This window comes from Rhinolophus ferrumequinum, chromosome 5, assembly GCF_004115265.2.
Source record: "Rhinolophus ferrumequinum isolate MPI-CBG mRhiFer1 chromosome 5, mRhiFer1_v1.p, whole genome shotgun sequence".
In the NCBI taxonomy this organism is placed as follows: domain Eukaryota; kingdom Metazoa; phylum Chordata; class Mammalia; order Chiroptera; family Rhinolophidae; genus Rhinolophus; species Rhinolophus ferrumequinum.
Genome location: NC_046288.1, coordinates 7,836,240 through 7,857,373, shown reverse-complemented (window position 1 = coordinate 7,857,373; position 21,134 = coordinate 7,836,240). Strand labels below are relative to the sequence as shown.

The following is a 21,134-nucleotide window of genomic DNA, read 5'->3' as shown; positions in this document are numbered from 1 at the left end:
ATTTTGGATGAGAACTCATTCTCTCAAAGGGCAAAGCAGGGTCCCACATTTGGAGAAAAAGGAGTACCAAATAGTCTGAGTCTGACAAGGCAAGACTCAGGAAGGAAGAAATACCAATTATTAGAGGTGGAGGCTTTGATACAAGAATGGGTAGGAGCCCACACACTAGTAATAAAGAACAAAATGAGGCCAAAACTTGCAATGAGGTTAGGCTGATGCTGAGTCATCTGGACTAGTGAGCGAGGCTCTCCCAAACTCCCCATCGTTGCATAGGATTGGACCTAGAGCCTGATACAAGACTGAGTCTGACACAGGACTACAATAGAAGGTACAAAGGGGAAAGGCTATGACATCAAGGTCTATGGAACAGTGGGTCTGAAACTTACCCTCGATATTACACTGACCTTACTGAACACTCTCAGACACCTATGAATATTGTAACCATCCATGTTAGATTTTCCTGATTGCAAATTTTCTATCTCATTATAAATCTGTGTCTTTATTCTAATATTTACCAATGAAAAAATTTTAAAGAAATCATGAAACCAAATACTTAATGAGTTAGATAATCAGCTATACTTCTAACAACATAAAATGTTTATTTAGTCTTGAATATGAAGAGCTTGTCCTTTGTCAAATAAGGTAAAACTAGCTTAGAAGTTAGAATATTTTTCAAAAAATGGATAAAGCAGGCCCACAATTCCTAAATTCAATGATATCTGGAGCTATGGACCATCACTGAGCACGTACTGTTCACTTCACAGTAAAGAGAATTGGCTTCATTGTCCAGGCACCCTATCCTAAAGCAGAGAGATTTCTCTGAGGGATGAGAGATGGGATATTTTGGCAATATCAATAGGTGATTCTTCTCCACTATGACCAACACTACTTCTCAATGGTGCCATCTCTGAAATTAATATCAATAAGAACATGAATTACCTCCCCCAAAAAAAGAACATAAATTACCCTACCAAATTAATTTTATAAACATCTCCTTCACCATTTATATCTAACCCAAACCCGATGAGTCCTACCTCTTAAATATGTCCCTCATCCATAATTAAATGAGTTAATATTTGTAAAGCACTTAAAAGAGTACCCGTCCATCTGGTAGGCGTTATATGTTTGCTAAGTAAAGAAATAACATTTCTTCATTTGTTCAACCTTCATCTCACATCTGGTCTACTGAAATAGCATCCCTAATTCATCTCCCTGCATAGGCTGTACCTTTCTCTCTTCTCCCCTCTCTGCCTCTCATCCTGTGAAAAATGAAAGTGTGATGAAATCACCCCAATCACTGTCACAAAGTCCATCAATGGTTCCCCATTTGTCTGAGGTTTAAGATCAAAATCCCTAACAAGGTCTTCAAGATTCCATTTGGCATCTTCCTAGTTCATCCCCATATCTTTCTGCTCCACCCAAACTGGCCCTATTTCCTCCAGCCTCCAGCACATAATATTCCTTCTGCCTACCCACCTACCTTTCCACCAAACTCTTAACTATTTCTTTCTTCACATTTTGCTGAATTATCACTAGATCTGAGATGCCTTTAAATTGAAATATGAGGTGTAATTGAAAAATATGGTGAATGTTTACATTAAAAAAAAATTATTTCAGTAAAAGACACATTGCCATTAATCCCCCTCCCATGGAACACACTTATGCCATCACTCTTGCTGCTTTCTGAAGCAGTTCTGGAAGTCCTCTTTCATGAGTGTCTTTAGTTGCGCTGTCATGGCTGCCTTCATGTCCTGAATCAGTTCAAAACATTTACCTTTCATTGTCATTTTGACTTTGGGGAAGAGCCAGAAGGTGCCAGACCCATAAGGTGGAAGAGGACACACCATAATGCTTTTATTTGACAGGAATTGCTGTACCAAAAGCGGCGATGTGTGACACTGAGCAGTGTCATGGTAGAGAATGAAGTCAAGACATTCACAAAAGAGGACTTCCAGAACGACTTCAGAAAGTGGCAAGAACGATGGGATGTGTGTTCGAAGGGAGGGGGAATTTTTTTTTTTTTTTTAAGATTTTATTGGGGAAGGGGAACAGGACTTTATTGGGGAACAGCGTGTACTTCCAGGACTTTTTTCCAAGTCAAGTTGTTGTCCTTTCAATCTTAGTTGTGGAGGGTGCCGTTCAGCTTCAAGTTGTTGTCCTTTCAGTCTTAGTTGTGGAGGGCGCAGCTCAGCTCCAGGTCCAGTTGCCGTTGCTAGTTGCAGGGGGCACAGCCCACCATCCCTTGCAGGAGTCGAACCGACAACCTCGTGGTTGAGAGGACGCGCTCCAACCAACTGAGCCATCCGGGAGCTCAGCGGCAGCTCAGCTCAAGGCGCCATGTTCAATCTTAGTTGCAAGGGGCGCTGCCCATCATCCCTCGCAGGACTCAAAGAATCGAACTGGCAACCTTGTGGTTGAGAGCCCGCGCTCCAACCAACTGAGCCATCTGGGAGGCAGCTCAGCTCAAGGTGCCGTGCTCAATCTTAGTTGCAGGGGGCCAAGCCCACTATCCCTTGAGGGACTCAAGGAGTTGAACTGGCAACCTTGTGGTTGAGAGCCCACTGGCCCATGTGGGAATCGAACCGGCAGCCTTGGGAGTTAGGAGCACGGAGCTCTAACTGCCTGAGCCACCGGGCTGGCCCCCGGGAAGGGGAGTATTTTGAGGGGAATTAATGGCAATGTGTCTTTTCCTGTAATAATTTTTTAATTTAAACATTCACTGTATTTTTTTGATCACACCTCATATGAAGGATTAATGGAAGTTAGCTAAAGAATTTGGGTGTGTGTCTTCTTAGTGTACTTTAATTTATCTGAGCCCCAACTTTCTCTTCTATAAAAACAGCAATTTATCATCTAATGAATGGATTAACAAAATATGGTATACCCATACAATGGAAGATTATTCATCCATAAAGGTATGAAGTAAGATACATGCTCCAAATGGACAAACCTTGGAAACACGGTGACAGAAGAGAGTCACAAACCAACACTTATAGTATGATTCCACTTAAATGAAATGTCCAGAATAAGCAAATCCACAGAGACAGAAAATAGATTGTTGGGTATGAGGTTTCTTTATGGGGTGATGAAAATGTTCTACAATTACAAAGTGGTGATGGTTGTACAACTCTGTGAATACACTAAAAACTACTGAGCTGTATACTTGAAAAGGATGAATTTTATGGTGTGAGAATTACATCACAATAAAGCTATTATTTTTTTAAAAAAAAACAGCAATAATGATAGCTTTCCTCAGATTTTCATAATGATTACATGAGATTAAATAAATGTACGAGTATGTGCCTATGTGATTGTACACACATTTATGTATACACATGAATAATAGGGACTTACCACAATACCAGACCCACAAGTACTTCAATAAATGGTATAAGTACTATTAATCAAATGACACAGATTTTAACTGAAATTTAAATAAATGCATAATTGTGCTTCTTGGAACTGGCTTTTTACTATTTTTGCAATCCAGGAAAAACATCTCTGAGCATTAAAAATTCTGTTTATGGAGGTGGCCGGATGGCTCAGTTGGTTAGAGCTGAGCTCTGAACAACAGGTTTGCCAGTTTGATTCCCACATGAACCAGTGAACTGCACCCTCCACAACTAGATTGAAAACAGTGAGCTGCCCCTGAGCTGCCAGAGGGGCGGCCGGATGGCTCAGTTGGTCAGAGCGCGAGCTCTTCAACAAGGTTGCCCATTCAATTCCCACATGGGATGGTGGGCTGCGCCCCCTGTAACTAAGACTGAAAACAGCCACTGGACTTGGAGCTGAGCTGCGCCCTCCACAACTAGACTATAGGACAACAACTTGGAGCTGATGGGCCATGGAGAAACACACTGTTCCCCAATATTCCCCAATTAAAGAAAAAAGTTCTGTTTATGAATTTTTCTCATTGTTTAAAAATTCAAGTGATGTATGCAAATTTAGTCTCTTAACATACTGTATCTTACATTTCAGTTTACAAAACTGTGGTTAAAATACGTCAATTTATCTCTTCTACTATGTCTGTAATAAACACTGAATTCTTTGAAACAACTAGCTATCATAAAATGATAGATGCAAATTCTAACAATTAGTATGGTTAGAAGAGGTATTATATTGATAATAAATGCATCTGTGACCTTAATTAACATTGCAGATACATAACTGGGTAGTTCTCAGTACTGAATCTTGCCTTGTCTTACCAATTTTAGGGAACTAAGCCAATCTCTTTGATGATAACATCGTCACTACACAGCTGGTTTTAACAGAATGTTCCTGATTCAGTTTTTAAAAGAAGTAATGCTTAAAAGTGTTGGCACAAAGGCAAAATCCTGAATTTAGGCCATATGAGTGTCACTTCATTGTTGTTACTGAAAGAAATAGGCTCAACTATAATAAAACTTGAGCAACAACATTCTGCCAGCTAAGCAGGCCTTGACCCCAAAGGGCCTCTAGTGATTAATATAAAACGTAGCATTTAACATTAACACCAATCATGGCAAACAAATCTTACAAACATGAAACATTATTATATTTAACGAAAGAGAATTATACATTGCTAGTAAGTTATGTTCAATGACAAAACTCAGATTTTTTTGCCTTTGGGAGCACAGGGGTAACATTTGAAATAAATAATTCATTTAATGGAAAAATTGTTTCCCACTTTTTTTTTAATAAAAGCTATTAATAAATCGGGTTTTTCTCGATTCTTCCCAAGAAGTTCACAAAACAGAATTTAGTGAAATGTGAATTGTTTTTTAAATCACTAAGGTAATTATTTTATGTACTCTTGCTTCAGGTACAGTTCCCCTGAAAGCCATCACTAGTATTAAAATAATCACCTAGTATAAGGAGGGGTCATATTTTTATCCTCCTACCTTCTTTCCTATTATTAATCCATTCCAAAGAAGATGACCACATCTCTAAGCTTTATCTTAGTTGCCTGCACATTTATCAGAACTTAACTAAGCAGTAAGTATACAAAGAGGAACACAAACACCATCAGTCTATGCCCTCCAGAAGCTTCCACTCAAGGAGCAGAGGAAAACATGATGGTACAATGATTTTACATGAACATTTGAAGACCACGACAGATGAAGAATTAAGTATCTGGCTGACTCAAGAAAAGGATGGATCTTCAAAGGTGAACTGGAATTCACAGTGAAGCAGACAATGAGGTGGGGAGTGGGGGTGGGGGTGCATTTTAGGCAAAGGTAGCAGCAAATACAAAGGCACAGCAGGCTCTAGAAACTGGGTAACTCTGGTGAGACAGGAAAGGGCCTGAACGAGCAGGACCTAAATAGATGAAAGGCTTCATCCCATGGGGGAAACACTGTGAAGTAAGAAGGGGAGACACTCTAAGAGAGGTCATTTAGAAGGAACTCTTGGCAGCAATGATGAATATGCAAACGGGAGAAAAAGGAAGCCATGGCAATAATCCAGGTGATAGGCAGAGAGAAGCCTGACCTAAGGCAAGTGGCTGTGGCAACAGAAGGCAGGAGAAAGGATATTTTAATAGGAACAATGATGAGTCTGGGTAAATGACCGAAAGTGGTAGGGCGTAGGGTATACCGGTGAGAGAAGATTGTTCGACCTACCCCTGGTTTCTGGCTCAGGGAGACTGTGGATGGCAGGACTGCCTACCACCAGGGAACATCCTGTCATTCAAAACCAAATGCAATTGAATTCCTTCCCCTTTAAGTCTTCTCTGCCCCACTCTGGTTCATTATGATCCCTTCCATCTCTGTACTCCCTGTTCTTTTTTGTGTGTATCAGTCATTTGGTAAGTCATAATACATATGCACCATCTCTCAATTAACTTCCTTCCGTTAACTTTTCATGTATATTTACTCTGACTAAACTAGAAGTTCCTTATGAGCAAAGATCAAATCTATTTTTTACAGCACAGGATATACTCAATAAACGTTGGCTAATTCAAGTGTTAGTATTATGAAAACATCCGTAGGAAGAGACAGATAACTACTGTTCTTTTCTAGGGTCTTTAACATATTTTAATCCTGTCTCTCTCTCTCTTAAATAGAATAGGGCTAAGTGAAGAGAAAAAAGACATCCACAGACGCTGATGAAATGAAAACATCCTCCCGTGTTCCAGGGCTGGGGTAGACATGGTTATTAGGGCCTTACTGAACAATGAGACTTGTCATTTCTTGCTATATCAACCAATTGCTTTACAACTGTAAAAAATGCCTTCAAAGAGATTTGTACTACGAATGCCCAAGGGCAATGAAATGCCCACAAACTGAATCATTATATCACTAACAGCTACCGGTAACAACAGACTTTTACACACATCTGTTTTTGGTTTACTCTTGGATTTAAGGAATGCGATTAAATGAGATTTGGCTGTGGCTACTTACAGGGTTCAGGCAATGATATGTAGAAATGTTTAAATGGCCACAGAACAAAATAACCACAAAGTTCACAAGTATTTCAGCAAACTAAGTTTTTACAAGACAAGCTGTTGTGATATAATCTAGCACAGTTCCACTGTAAGAACCCATTCATTATAGCTTGATTTTCACTGTAAAACTGTATCACTATTTTTTTTTTTTTTTAAAAAAGTACATGGTGAGGATGGAGGAAACAGAGGAGGGGGAAAGGGGAAAAAAGACAGATTAGAAAGCCTACTCAAGTTTATTTTATAAAAATGTGTTCTATATTATTCTTTTAAGTAGAAAAGTATTTAAATTTGTCATTATAATTCTCCCAATAGTTTAACTATGTATATTCACTTGGAAACTTTCCTTACTAATGTAATTTTCTGCCATCTGGCACAACAGTTATCTCTACATGGAAGAATTACTTACAGATCAAAAATAAAAGAAATACAGAGATTATACATGCAGTTTATTTGGCATAACACAAATTTCCTCGAATTATATTCTATAATGCTTTATCTTAAGAGGTTTTTTTCCCCACCATATCAATGTTTGATCTTTTATATGATTTGCTTATAAAACAAAACTACACTAAATAAATAGTTTAGTAAAGAGTTAACTGGAAAAAAATGAAATGTAGTCTGTCATATTTTATTCATTATTTTGCTCAGGCACCAGCAGCACAGTTGGGAGCAAGAACCACTGGGTTCTAATTCCAGTTTTTGCCACCGTATGACCTTGGAAAAGTCACATTATTTTTTCCACACTTCAGTTTTCTTTGGGCAAAACAGATACTGTAACAGAATCTTTGCTTGCTTAATTCATTAGTTTAGTATCATATTATTAAGATAATTTTGGCAAAAAAAAAGACTATGGTAATAAATAATTTCTAGAAGTACTTTGAGATCTTCTGAGAAGAGTACCATTGGAAAATACTGGAAATACTGAACAAAAATCAGTATTTCTGCCAAATCCACATATTAGGGAGTTGTGGACAAAATAATAGCTCCATCGTATTAGTTTTATTGACTTACTTGAACTTTGAAATATAAATATAGAACCATTCATCCTGAATGTTCTTTATCAGAAAATTTACTACATATGAAAATTATTCATTGTAACTTCAATTATAGGAATACAGGAAAGTTATGCTCACTGTATTAAGTCGTCTGATGCCTTAAGATAGCTGATGCTGCTTCACACATTTTATGCTAAGAGAACTGTGGAATAGTACTGGTATCCGATAACCCTGCAGGGATCAGAGGCTAGTTGTCATCTTTTCCCCCTATTTTTAACCAACTGAGAGAAAGTTTGCCAGAATGATGCAAATTAACAAGAAAGCCGAGGCTAGTCAAAGAATATTTAACTACCAGTATAACAACTGCCCATCTAGGATGTGCACATCTAGATTTTCTATCTTACTGATCCCCATTGGAGAAAATACTCCCCGATGTGGATTGGTTTAAAGAATTAGCATGCAAGGAATGGCACTGATCATACCTCAGCGTTCCTCCCACTTAGGCATATATACTTACAGCTGCTGCTCCAGGATTTTAACAAGGACTTTATGCTAATTTCAAAAAACACAGAATCCTGTAGACTCAACATTGTGTCAGCGGGCTGCAACAGCAGTGGCAGCAGCGGCGGCGGATTTGTTGCTCTCTCTCCCCGAGCCGCTGTCCCTTCTCTTCTCACAGGCAGCAGAGTCCTGACCCACAGTGCCTGGCTTCATTACCATGCAGTCTCACAGTGACGCACAACTATAGTGGAACGCTGCTGAATGCAGATGAACCATCACGCTGAAGAAAGGCTTACGAGTTTATGGTAAGTGCCCTGAAGGACATCCTCACCTTTCTTTAGGGGGACGTACACGTGGCCGCAATGATCTCTGTTTATGCCCCTGTTACTAGTTGTGATGAGCTGTGCTCCAGCTGCTTTCAGGCGGCTCACTACTGCTAGTAAACAGACAAGGGTAGAGCTCTGCCCTTGGATGCCAACTTTTCTCACTGGCTAAGGGCCTTAGAATAAAAAAATGAATTTGGATCTAGCATGAGATCTTTAAATCTCTTCCTGTAGTAGCTGACAAAAAAAAAAAATCGGTGGTTTTCTCTAGGTGATTTCAGTAGTAAATTCTCTCCACCCCTCCACACACCCACGCAGTAGCAGTGACTTTCTCAGCATGCTTATGATGATACAGCGTCCACCGCCTCACTTAACCCACGGGAGAGAACGCCAGCTAATGGAATGAAAAGATGATGTAATGAACACCATGGCTGAGCCTCCATCGGCCTCTAAAACTGCTCAGCTCAGGACAAAGTTTCCTCTGCTGCATGCGACTCATTCAAAAGAGAGAACTCTATGATAATAATGAGGTGATTTTAAAACTCTATTCTTAATACAGCCCATAATTCCCCTGAACATCTTATAGTCACATTACCAATGAATAGCAAGAAATCTTCTGGTCAAATAAAATATACATTTTTTAAAAACTCTTATAAAAACTGTTTTAAAACTGACACTATTAAAAGCTTAACTGCTCTTCAACATAGTAGGAAAGTTTCACAGTCAACCCGACAAATAATATTTTATGTTAACAGCAGAAGAAAGATGCCCTGACCTCACAGTTTACTGTGACTTTGAAGGTCAACAGGGCATGTGTTTTTCCATGTGTGGCATACATTTCTATTGATCCATTTAAAACCACAAAAATAAGTAAATTCCGTGACCAAAGGCACAACTGAGTAAGTTTATTCACAGCCGAATGGCTCGGCACTCTATTAAAAGCTGAAAGAACATTCTTCCTCGCACAAGTATCATACACTAAGGGAAAAAGATAATCATAGTTATTAAGACATATTCAGCAAGAAGAGTACTGAGGGGAGTGTCACTTCAAGCTTGTATTTCTTCAGAATAGTTCAAGAAATCTGGAATCAGTCCAGGCCATTCCCATTCCTGAACAGACCCAAACCCTTAAATTCAAACCAGGGCTGGAAAGGCTAACGACAGAGAACCCCAATAGCACGACACCATTGTTTGGGCACATCTTCATCATAGACATCTCAGGAAAAATTAAGAACAGGGTTTCTCCTGGTCTAGTGCAATACAAATGCCTCAAGGTGTTAACTTTTTTTTTTTAATTTTCTATTGGGGAATATTGGGGAACAGTGTGTTTCTCTAGGGCCCATCAGTTCCAAGTCGTTGTCCTTCAATCTAGTTGTGGAGGGCGCAGCTCAGCTCCAAGTCCAGTCGCCATTTTCAATCTTTAGTTGCAGGGGGCGCAGCCCACCATCCCATCTGGGAATTGAACCGGCAACCTTGTTGAGAGCTCACACTCTAACCAACTGAGCCATCCGGCCAGCTCATCAAGGTGTTAACATTTTTAAATAAAGCACATTCCACAGCTCAAAACACTAGCTACTGCACGCCATTCTTATACATCAACAATGTATGTCAACAAACAAAAGGATCTGAGTTGTACACAAACCAATATAATTTTCCTTTTTAATTAAAGTATTCTCCAAAGTGATTTGACAATACAATCCTCTTCTCATCAAACAGCTGTTAACAGATTAGGGGAATAAACTGATCTAGACCCATAAAAACGCCACCATTAAATGCCAAGACTCAAAACTGAATCGTGTCAGCAAACAGACAAGTTAGGAGGCATATACCCTGATGTTTTGACATACTTTTTCTACCGCTATTGAGCTAAGCCTATCAGCCTCACACAAATCTTAAAAACTACTTAATATTATTTGACTATAATATCCCACCAAAGTAACCAAGGTTAATTCCCAGTAAACCTTTATCAACTATAACAAGCAAAACTAACTGTCACACAGAATGTCAGAGTATGATAACTTCTTTTGAGGGTAGTGGTAAAAGGTGATTGTCTCACAAGCTTAAAAAACAGATTTTCTTCTGCTTGAGTTTTGTTTATACACATCTAAAAAAATAAATCAGAACTTAAAGTTCAATTACATTTAAGCAGTCTCTTACTAGGTGTGTACAGCCAAAGCAAAGCAAATTTTTTTTGAGACACAGATGCATAAAATTAATTTCAGGACTTATTTGGGAAATTCTATTTTACATACACCAGGACTTCCTTGTAGATAGGGGGAGAGTGAAAATGGCACTTTCCATTTATATGGAAAATAATTCAATAGGCCCATGTGGGCAGAGCCTGAGCTCTGAACTTTATTCTGAAATGTAAATAAAATAAGTAATGGTACTATTCCAATTATAAATCACAACTTTAACAAAAGTTAATTTCCTTTCTAACCCTTACTAAACTTTTTAACTCTTACTAAACTTTTATCACCCAAATCACTAAAGCAGATTAACTAGTAGAACTACATTATGCACCCAACAATCCTTTTAGAAGAGCGGGGCAGAGTCCCACTGTATGTTGAATGCTTTTCCAATCTCTCAATTACTAGTCCTCCTTTTAAATTACACAATAATACTCCCACCAATTTTCAGGTGAGTTCTTTAGCCTTAACCTATCGATTAATCACAGAAACAAACACACAGCCCAGAGCTTACTGCCAGCTTACCAAAAGAGTCAGAATGTCAATCGTCTGTTTCATTCATTCTGTAAATTCAAAATTCTCCAAGTTGTAGCATACATATATAGTTTTGGTCTCATCACCATTAAAAAAATAGCTGCAGAAATCATTGCTCAATGCCATATCCTTGGCAAAGCAGAAAAATCTATTTTGGATCATTTCCTCCAACTATATTCCTCTTCACCTTTTAGATTATTATATATTAAAGAATACTTTTCAAATGATAAGACTTAGTATATTTTTAAGAAATTCACTATTTCAGTATTATCAGCCTTTGCTGAGGTCCTCTTGGCAGGGCCAGAAACTGTAAAGCACTAGGTACAAAAGATGACTGGCAATTCTCTTGCCCTCCAGGAGTTAGAAAGTAGGTTTCCCTCTTTATTTTAAGTAATTTCCATTTAATTCTATGTCCTTTCACTGGCATTTGAAGGATTCATGGAATTAGTTACTTGTTTTACATTTCTGAGTAGAAGGTAGATAGAGGTACATTCTAATATTCCAAAGAATGTATACCAGGAACGATTCTCAGTAAATTCTAAAAAAAACTGCCCTTTAAAAAAAGGATCCAAACAAAATATTCCTCAATATATAATGAAGTTTGGATTTAACTGAACAAATCCTGCAATACAATTCATTGGAATTTAATGTTCTACCCACTCAAAGGAACTAACTCTTCAATTATTAACATTCTTAGGAAGAGTACAAATATATGGATTATTCCACATATTAACATCTTTTTAAATATCTCAAAACATTATTAAAACTGGTATCCAGAACAACTATAATATGGAAAAAACAGAAACCTGGCAAGTTTTTCCACACAAAATATCAAATATCCTATCACTCCTAGAGCCTTCAACAGCCTTCACAGATTTCAGTCTCTTCAAAAAGTTTTCACCTTTTCTGGACCTTACAGGAAACTGAAAGGCTTTAGGAATAGAAGGAAAGATGCCCTCAGGTCTGTTAGGTAATTAACACCACACATGAAATACAGAAAAGTAAGAAAATCATTTCATATTTTTACTTCGAAACCTCATTAAATAATGCAACAAAACATTAACAGTAATTATAAATTATATCAGTTAATATTTACTTCTTAATGCATTTCTACTTACTTCTTTCCGGTTCCCAAAATTTGCTACAGTGAATATGTTTGAACATTTTAAAACTGCATTACAAAAAGACAGCAGGGCTCCTTGAAGAAGTGGCTGATTCTAGGGCGAGAGCACAGAATATACAAGATAAACCTAGAGCATCTTGTAGGGCCAAAAAATAGGAAAGGGCCAAGGCTGTAACAATTTGAGCAACAAAATAAACAATGTCGTTTTGGAATTTAACCCAAACAGTAAAATAAATATCCATGGGATCTACATTGATATAAATTAATGATTAAATAAATATGCAAGAAGAGATAGATCTCACATTGTACAAAAAGAATTAACCTAGCACGTCTCACTGGTATTCTTTGAAAAGTCCTGCTTACAAGATCGATGCTTGGCTAGCATCTAAGAACTTAGATTTTAAGAGGGCCAGCCCAGCCATTTCCAGAACTGATGAAGAGTGGCTCACTATGCCTAAACTGCTCAAACAGAACAGTTTATGCTGAACATCTGCATTCCTCCAGGGAGTCTAAACCTTGGGTATGTGCCAGGCAAGGGGTACCTATGTGATCAGCCCCAGTAAAACTCCTGGGCATTGAGTCCCTAATGAGCTTCCCTGGTTGGTAACATTTCACCTATGGTGTCACAGTTCCCTGCTGGGCACTCAATTGCCCCCTCTACAATGCTGCTGTGAGGAGACACTCTGGAAGCTCGCACCTGGTTTCCCCTGTATTTTGCCCCACCTCCCTTTCCACTTTGCTTATTTTGCTTAGCATCCTTTTGCTGCACTTAATCATAGCTGTAAGTACAACTATATGTTGTGTCCTGTGAGTCCTTCTAGCAGATCATAAAGTGCGGGAATGGCCTTGGGGACCCCTGACACACATTCAGAAGAATTCCAAATAATTTAATGTAGATACTTCATCTTCAAAAAAGGAGGAGCACTAATCCCTGACGCTTAAAAGTATGAGCTACACTTAGTGACTTCCTCCCAGAGTGAAATATAGAAAGCAGGGGAAACAGTAATTTTACTATGGAGAAACCTGACAAACATTGCACGTTAGCCAGGAGATCAAGTTTAACATCATCAGTGACAAGTCAAGAGTATGCATTCTTGATATGATGTCATAAAAATGGCATGTTACCCTCTGTGTTCTTCCTCCAAAAACCCACAACCCCAGTCTAACCATGAAAAACACATCAGATAAACCCAAACTGAATAGTCTAAACAAATACCCAACCAATACTCTTCAACACTATCAAGGTCATCAAAAACAAGGAAAATCTGAGAAACTAATACAGTTGAGTACCCAGGGCATTCTGCAGATACTCCAGAAGGGTCATGCCTTACTAATGGGCTAATGGCTACTTAAACCCTCCTTAACATAGCTTCAAAGAATCCAAAACAAGCCTCAAAGAATTCAGCTGTGTGCGAATAACAAAATCCAGTTTTCAACAATGTGACATTTACAATGCATTAAAAATTATTAGATGTGTCAAAAAGCAGGAAAATGTGACCCATAAAATTAATAAATAGAGCAGATCTAGAAATGACAGAGATGATGGAATTAGCATATGGACTCTTAAAAAGCTATTAACAATAGGCACAAGAACTTAAAAGAAAAAATAAACACAATGAGGAGAGAATAGAGGACATAAAAATAGACTCAAAGAGACCTTTGGATGAGAGAGAAAATATACAACAATATCTAAAACAATAAATTTACTGGGTGGGACCCAATAGAAGATTAGATTCTGTGGAAGAAAAGATCAGTAAAGTTGGAGAAATGTAAATAGTAACTCTCCAAAGTTGAGCACACATGACAGAACAATGAAAACATGTACAAAGCTTCGGTGACCTTTGGAATATCAAATGGTGTAACATATGTGAACTGGAATCTCAGAAGACTGAACAAAAAATACTATTTGAAGGAATAATGACCAAAAAAATTTTCTAATTGATGTAAACTATAAACCCACAAATCCAAAACCCTCATCAAACCTCAAGCAAGAATAAATACACATACAAAAAAACACAGTAAACTTAGAGAAATTATGGCATACCATTATGGCCAAGACACACCATAATCAAATTTCTGAAAACCAATGACAAGAACAAAAATCTTAAAAGCATTCAAAGGAAATGATACATTAGATACAGAGGAACAAAGGAAAATGAACGCAGATCTTTCATCTGAAACTATGGAAGACAGAAGTTGGAATGACATCACTGAAAAGCTTAAAGCATAAAACTGGTAACCTATAATTCTATAGCCAGTGAAAACATATTGTCAAAAGACAAGCAAAAACTTTTCCAAGAAAGACAAAACCTGAAAGAATTTGTCACCTACAGATCTGCATACAAAAAAAAAAAAGTTAAAGAAATTTCTTCAGGCAGAAAGAAAATTATGTAAGATGAAAACGTGGATCTAGACAAATGATGACGAGTACCAGAAAAGGCACATCTGCAGGTAAAAAGAAGAAGTTTTCTTATTTTATTTTAAATTTTCTTTAAGTTAAATTGACTGCTTATAGCAAAAAGTAGTTAACGTACTATAAGATTTATAACATATGTAGAAATAAAACATTTGACTACAAAAGCACAAAGGATGGAAGGGATAAACAGAAGTATAAGATTTCAGGTTCTTACATTATACATAAATTGTTATGCTAGTATTTGAAAGTAAACTGTGGTAAGTTGAAATTCATTGTGTGAACCTTAGAGCAACTAATTTAAAAAAGAGAGAAGATGATAAGCCAATAGTAGAATAAAGTAGAACACTAAAAAAATACAATTAATCCAAAAAAAAGGTAAGGAAGAAGGGAAAAAAGAAAATACAATAGATGGGACAAACAGGAAACAATAGCAAGATAGATTTAAACCCAATCATGTCATTAATTACATTAAATATAAAAGGTCTAAACACTGTGTCAAAGCACCATGCCAGGTGGTAAAGGATAATTCTGCGACTAAAACAGATCGTTGTGCCTTTGGGAGGGTTAGGATCCAATGGTGGAGATGAAGAGTGTATGAGTGTGGGTGGGGATATGTCACCACATACCTATATGCAAATATAAAATTACAAATTGTGATTAAGGGCTGTGAAAGCAATAAAGGGGGATATGGCGACAGAGAAAACCAGATGAGGCCCTACTAAGAGAAGATGATCAGGGATGACCACTCTGAGGGAAGAATATCGAATCTGAAATCTGTTTATCTTCTGAATAATGAATCTTTATGCTTAACCTCAAAAAGGAAAATGTATTAAAATCGGAGTAACTCTGGCTGACCAGGTTTAGAGGATCAGGGCCGTACGAACTTGGTTCTTCCACTTGTCTGAGAAGATTTGCAAAGAACCCCTGAAATACCCACGGGGCTCCAAGAAATACTGAAGGTGATAACTGAATGCTGTAGAAGAGTTCTAAGCAGGAACAAGGTCAAACAGATCACTTGATTAATTAGGTGGAAAATGGACTTGAGAGCACAGCAGAACTCAACGGGCTATTTAAATTGCTATGGTGAGAGATAATGACTAAACAAATAAATAGTATTATACTTAGAATAATTCAGGAAAAGGCACTAAGGATGGAAATAAGACGACAGATTCCAATTTTTCCTAAGAGATACTTTTTGACATATTTGATGATGGATAAGATAGGGTAAAAAGATACAACTGAAGTAATGAAAAATGACCCCTGGGCCTAAGTGACTATGTGGTTGGTGGTACTAAATGTGGAGTAAGTCAGGAGTAGGTCATATCAAAAAGAGTTCTGGCTATACTGACCTAAAGTACAAAAGGGATGTCAGGATTAGAGTTAAGAGGAGAACATACAGGTAACCAACCCCCAAGTTCTCTAGTTATCTTCTCCATTTATCGGGGGTGGGGGGGACTGAATTCGTTATTTTTTAAGTACTTGCCAACCAACAATAACCACAAATTAATGGACTCAGCTGAACTGAAGAAAAAGAAAACAGCAACAAAAAGGAGACAATAATTCAAATACAGCACTATGAAAGGGCAAACAAAATAAACAAGTGAATAATGAGGGGAAGCTGCTCTTGAAACACTTGGACCAGAATTCCATCCAGATTTCTGGATAGTAAAGTTTCAGGTCATGTCCAAATTAACTGCTTATTTTTGAAGTATAAATCAAGTTTCTGAATTAATGGTTATAGCTATAAAAGCATTTCTAATAAAGGTAAGTTTTATACAAATGTCACAGATTGGACCAATCAATGCACCAAAATATTCACAAATTAGTAACATAAAACAAGTAAAGAAGCGTTTTAACTAAGCTCTGTATTTTGGGAGTGGTTACCTATGCAGCAATTCTATTATTTGTGTATACCTTAAGGTATAATTACTGTTACCTTCCTGACAGAGGGTATTTATTAATAGCCCAATTGTTCCTAGCTTTTGGTTTAAGTTCTTTTTATATATTTCACACATAAAAACCAAAAAAAAAAAAAAAATTTGCTTCCTCTGCTTAAAATGAAGCAGTCCAGACCCTGTAATCATACTTACTTCTTTGCCCTAACAAACCATACCAATTTGCTATCATTTGGCCCAGTGCTAAGATATTATTATTTCTTGAATGAGGAAAAGAATCTGCTGTTTCTAATATATTTAAAATTGATTCTTGAGATCCTAAGAATTCTAGACATCAGAAATTATTTTCAATGTGTGAAATAATTTTTGAAAATACTGTTAATAAAAATCCAGATTAAAATTTTTCTATTCAAAAGGCTACTGTTACTGGATTTGTATTTTTATAATACGCACAGTGTATAGTCACTCCCGGAAAAGAGATCGTTAATACTAAGGTACTTTCATTGTTAATACACATTATACAGATATATTGAAAAGAAAGGGGTATATGCATTACAATTGATCAATCCTACTAGGAAAGAATAGGTCAAACTCTATGAACCATGAACACAGAGAATATAAAATGTATTGCCCAAAGCAGGACTTTTTTGAGAGTGAAAATGGGCCCTATTAACAACATGCCAGAACAGAGATATAAACTGTCAACTGTCCAAGGTCTCTGGAGACCTATGGCCAGCTTATCTATGAAGCACTCACCACAAAGTAAAGACTCACTGTTTCCTGCCAATGCTTGCCTTTCTGAATTTTTCCTACATTGTCAGGAGCATAATAAGTTTTCAATCAACCAGAGGTTTTTATTGTTAGAGCCACCTCTGATATCACTCTTAAACAGTTTTTAAACAAAAGGGTAAGTCAGCAAGGTTGAAATAAAGTACAAGAGAAAGAGTCTAAATCAGAAAAGGAAAGGAAGACTCAAACTGCAGAGGCTACTAAATGTAAAGACAAAAAAATTACACTGAGGAAGGAGAGTACCAGTAAGTAGTGTTAGGAAGAAAAGATAAAAAGATTGCCCAATAGAATTAAACGGGCCAGCCCAAAACACAGAAAAATGTTTATACATAGTTAAGTGTACTATATTAAGAGTTATTTAGAAGAACCTACCTTCATAATCTTAATATTCTTTAAAGCCCCATTCTAAACCTAGTAAATAAGAACCCACTTTTTTTTTTTTCTTTTATAAGATCCCCTAGGTCATTCTTAGGCACATTCAAGTTTAAGAAGAGCTACTTCAAATTACACTAATATAAAAATATCTTGCTTATGTAATTTTAAACACACATCTATACTTACTTAAAAATAGAGACTGGGAAACTTTAAAAGCTTAGGAAATAAAAGAGAAATTTTCTGTATTCCTTATAAGAACTTTTTAGAGTTTTTAGTTTCTCCGTCATGTAGACTAGAAATATATTCCAGTTTATGCTTCTTCTTGAGAACAGTATAAGATATCATCAGATAGCTTACCCAATCTTAAACAAATCACTATTTAGGGGGAAAAATTATCAAAAGTGTAAGTAAAAGAGGCATTTAAAATTCAGATCAGGTGACAAAAATTTACATCTGTAATATTTAGGATTATTTTGGATTACCGTTTAACAGTTTAAATGAAAAAAACTCAATGACGGAATGTCTGCTTTGCTGATACAGAATTTAGAAAAATGGAATTCTAAAAGATAAACAGACTGATCCTCATCTTAATCGTTGTCTTTGTACAAAGAATCACCTGAAATTGCGTAGGATACCTTTATAGCTAATTTATTCTTTTAAACAAAATACGGACTAGGCTTCATTAATTGGCTGGATGGGGTGACAGAGATGGGTGGAAGGTACAGGTGTAGCTAGAGGATGAGTTCCATTGTGGAAAGGTCCACAAACAGAATGACTGCTACAAGCAACCATTCCAGAACTCCACATCAGGATACTAAGGGCGTACATAAAATGTGGTACGCCAACAATTTTTATCTTTAAAGAATAAATCATCTGGCCTGCCACAGTTACAGAATCACAGATTTTTTTAACTGGAGAGACATTAACGATCACATAACATAATCCCTTAAATTTTAGATAAGACAACTGAAGACCAGGGAGGGTAACTACTGTTACAGTCGGATTTCAAGTCAAATCAATACATATTTATTGAACACCTAACTCTGGATAAAACATTATTCCAAGAGTTATAGAAAATACAAATAAGTGTAATATTGGACCCTTCTTCAAAGCTTCCATTCTCTAGTTCCCAGGTAAGTTACCTGCATGTAGCTCTCTCATGTCAGCAATATTCTTTTCCATATTCTAGCTCAGGGGTTAGAACATATTGGCCTGCAGGCCAAACCTGGTTCGTTGCCTGTTTTTGTAAATAGAGTTGTACTGGAACATGGCCACAACATTCATTCACGTTATCATCTAGGCTCATTTGGCTTTATGAGGCAGAGCTGAGTAGTTGTGACAGAGACTTGTGGGTGGCAAAGCCTAAAGTATTTCCTATCTGGCCCTCTGCAGAAAAAGTTAGCATTGCTAGCCTCTGTTCTAGATCAACGTTTGCTCGACTTGAGGTTTGTTTGTTTTTCTTTTTTCATTTGAAACTAATGGAAGGCTGTTTTGCCAGGGGGACCAATGCCACTGAGCAATGTGCTAGATGGTTCTGAAGGAACAGTCAGTACGCTAAATATGGTAACTGACTGCAGCTTTCAGTAACAAGTAAAAACTTAACTCTGGCATATAAAGGACAAGAACCAAAGCACAGAGAACTCTAACATCCAACAAACACTTACTAGCTGCTTACTAAGTGCCTGCCATTGGGCTAAGCTCTGAGGATACCCACATAAATAAGACCAATTCAGTTCACAAAGAACGCACTATCTAGTGAAAGAAACAAGACATTTATATTAAATAGAATAATAGAAGCTAGTGGACAATGAGTTAGAGTCCTGACACGGAGAATAATTAACTGAGGTTGGGGCTGAGAGAAACTATTCAACCCCAAGGACAGTCACACAAAGACTTCCATTCCCCCTGCAGAGTTCGTTTCAGGAAGTCACCAGGATTGGAAGCTGGTAACTATCTATAGTTGCTTCACCCCAAAGGCCACTGCTTGCGTGTGGGTGGAGTTAACCCTTGGATTGCATGTTGCTTCCTGAATTTCTTTTATAGCACACTATATTTTTGTTTAACCTTTCAAGTATATTCCTTTACATTTTTAATTTACATTTAGCTTTAGTCAGGCTCACCTCTATTATTTTCTTTAACATATTCTGATATAGATATTATTTTTATCATCTTATTCATCTTTTTTACACCTTTACTATTTCAGCATGTTTTGCCTAATAATTATTTATGTATTTTTCTTACCCTCCTTTGTTTCAACTATTTTATCTTAGATACAATACCCCCTTTATTTTGCTTCTTTAGTGAGAATAAGCAGGGATGATCATCGAAATACTCAGCCACCAGGAAGGTCTGGTAACTGAACAATTAGCACAAGCTCAGCCTCTGGGTGGAGGTGGGTACTAGGGACCCTGGGGTGCCTAGGACGCACCCTTTAGTTGATGAAACCTGCAGTGGTTCCAGAGGCTCCTGGGGTAGGGGCAGGAGGAATGAAGTAGCAGAAGCATTTGGGAGAGGAAATGGAAAAATAACTAAATAGCAACTGACACTGAAATATTTTAACAACCAGTATCACCATACTGGATAAACATCAGTTCTGTGATTGCGTAACAGCAGAGTAAGTGGAATAGAGAAGAAGCTATTCTATGTCCCTTAAGAAGAGAGACGGATGTATCTTTTATTTCATTTAAGTTTCTTTAAATTCCCTTCTAAAAGCCAAAGAAGTAGGGTTGCCGGTTAGCTCCGTTGGTTAGAGCGCGGTGCTCTTAACAACATGGTTGCCGGTTCGATCCCCACATGGGCCAGTGTGAGCTGCGCCCTCCACAACTAGATTGAAACAACTACTAGAGTTGGAGCTGATGGGTCCTGGAAAACCACACTTAAATAAATGAAAGTTAAAAAAAAAAAAGTTTAAAAAAAATAATAATAAAAAAAAAATAAAAGCCAAAGAAGTCAAGATCCTGACCCTACCTCTAGCCATACTTACCTGCCCCAATTTTTAAAACTATATATCCATGTAACTCGAGGACATAGTCTAAAATGCTCCCTCTTAAGAAGTTTTAGGTTAACTTTAAAAACAGCCAAGAGAAACTACTGACATAACAATGTGGCAGTAACTTCTAAATCACACAATCACTTGGCAGTAGTTATTTGGAAGAGCACATACTGTGGACAAAGAAGGAAACGCAGGAAAAGGTGACGCAACTCAATCTCCCATGAGCTCTCACATACCTATAAATCACATGCTAAAATATTTTGGAATTACACACTGTAAAAGACCTGGATCCAAATTCCCAGAATATTTTTTTAAGATGGAATGCTCCAAGGATAAATTCTAAATAAATCTGATTCATCTACCTCCAACACAAAAATCCAAACATTTTTGCAAATAGCCATCAAATATTGAACTATGGGTCAATTTTGCTCCCATTTCTGGTAATCTTGAAAACAATGCTACAAAGAAGGTACCACTCAAATTTGACAGGTGAGACTAACTGACCTAGAGAGATTAAGTAGCCTAATTAAGGTCGCACAGTCACTGGTAGAGCTCTGCTCACTGCCTCTCTCCCATCA

The 21,134-nt window shown here is 37.3% G+C and overlaps 1 protein-coding gene across 15 annotated transcripts in view; it reads right to left on the bottom strand.

The window, feature by feature from the left end:
- FRYL (FRY like transcription coactivator) overlaps positions 1 to 21,134 on the bottom strand; it is a 240,389-nt gene that overhangs the window by 149,962 nt on the left and 69,293 nt on the right. The window contains exon 4 of one of the 15 annotated variants that reach the window (XM_033105538.1): positions 12,085 to 12,183. The exons of 13 other annotated variants lie outside the window; for them this stretch is intronic. In XM_033105538.1, coding sequence (XP_032961429.1) covers positions 12,085 to 12,130 — 46 coding nt within the window. In that variant the 5' untranslated portion in view covers positions 12,131 to 12,183. Of the gene's footprint in view, positions 1 to 7,936; positions 8,133 to 12,084; positions 12,184 to 21,134 lie in introns of those variants that run through there. One more of the 15 variants, XM_033105537.1, reaches the window with a different exon arrangement.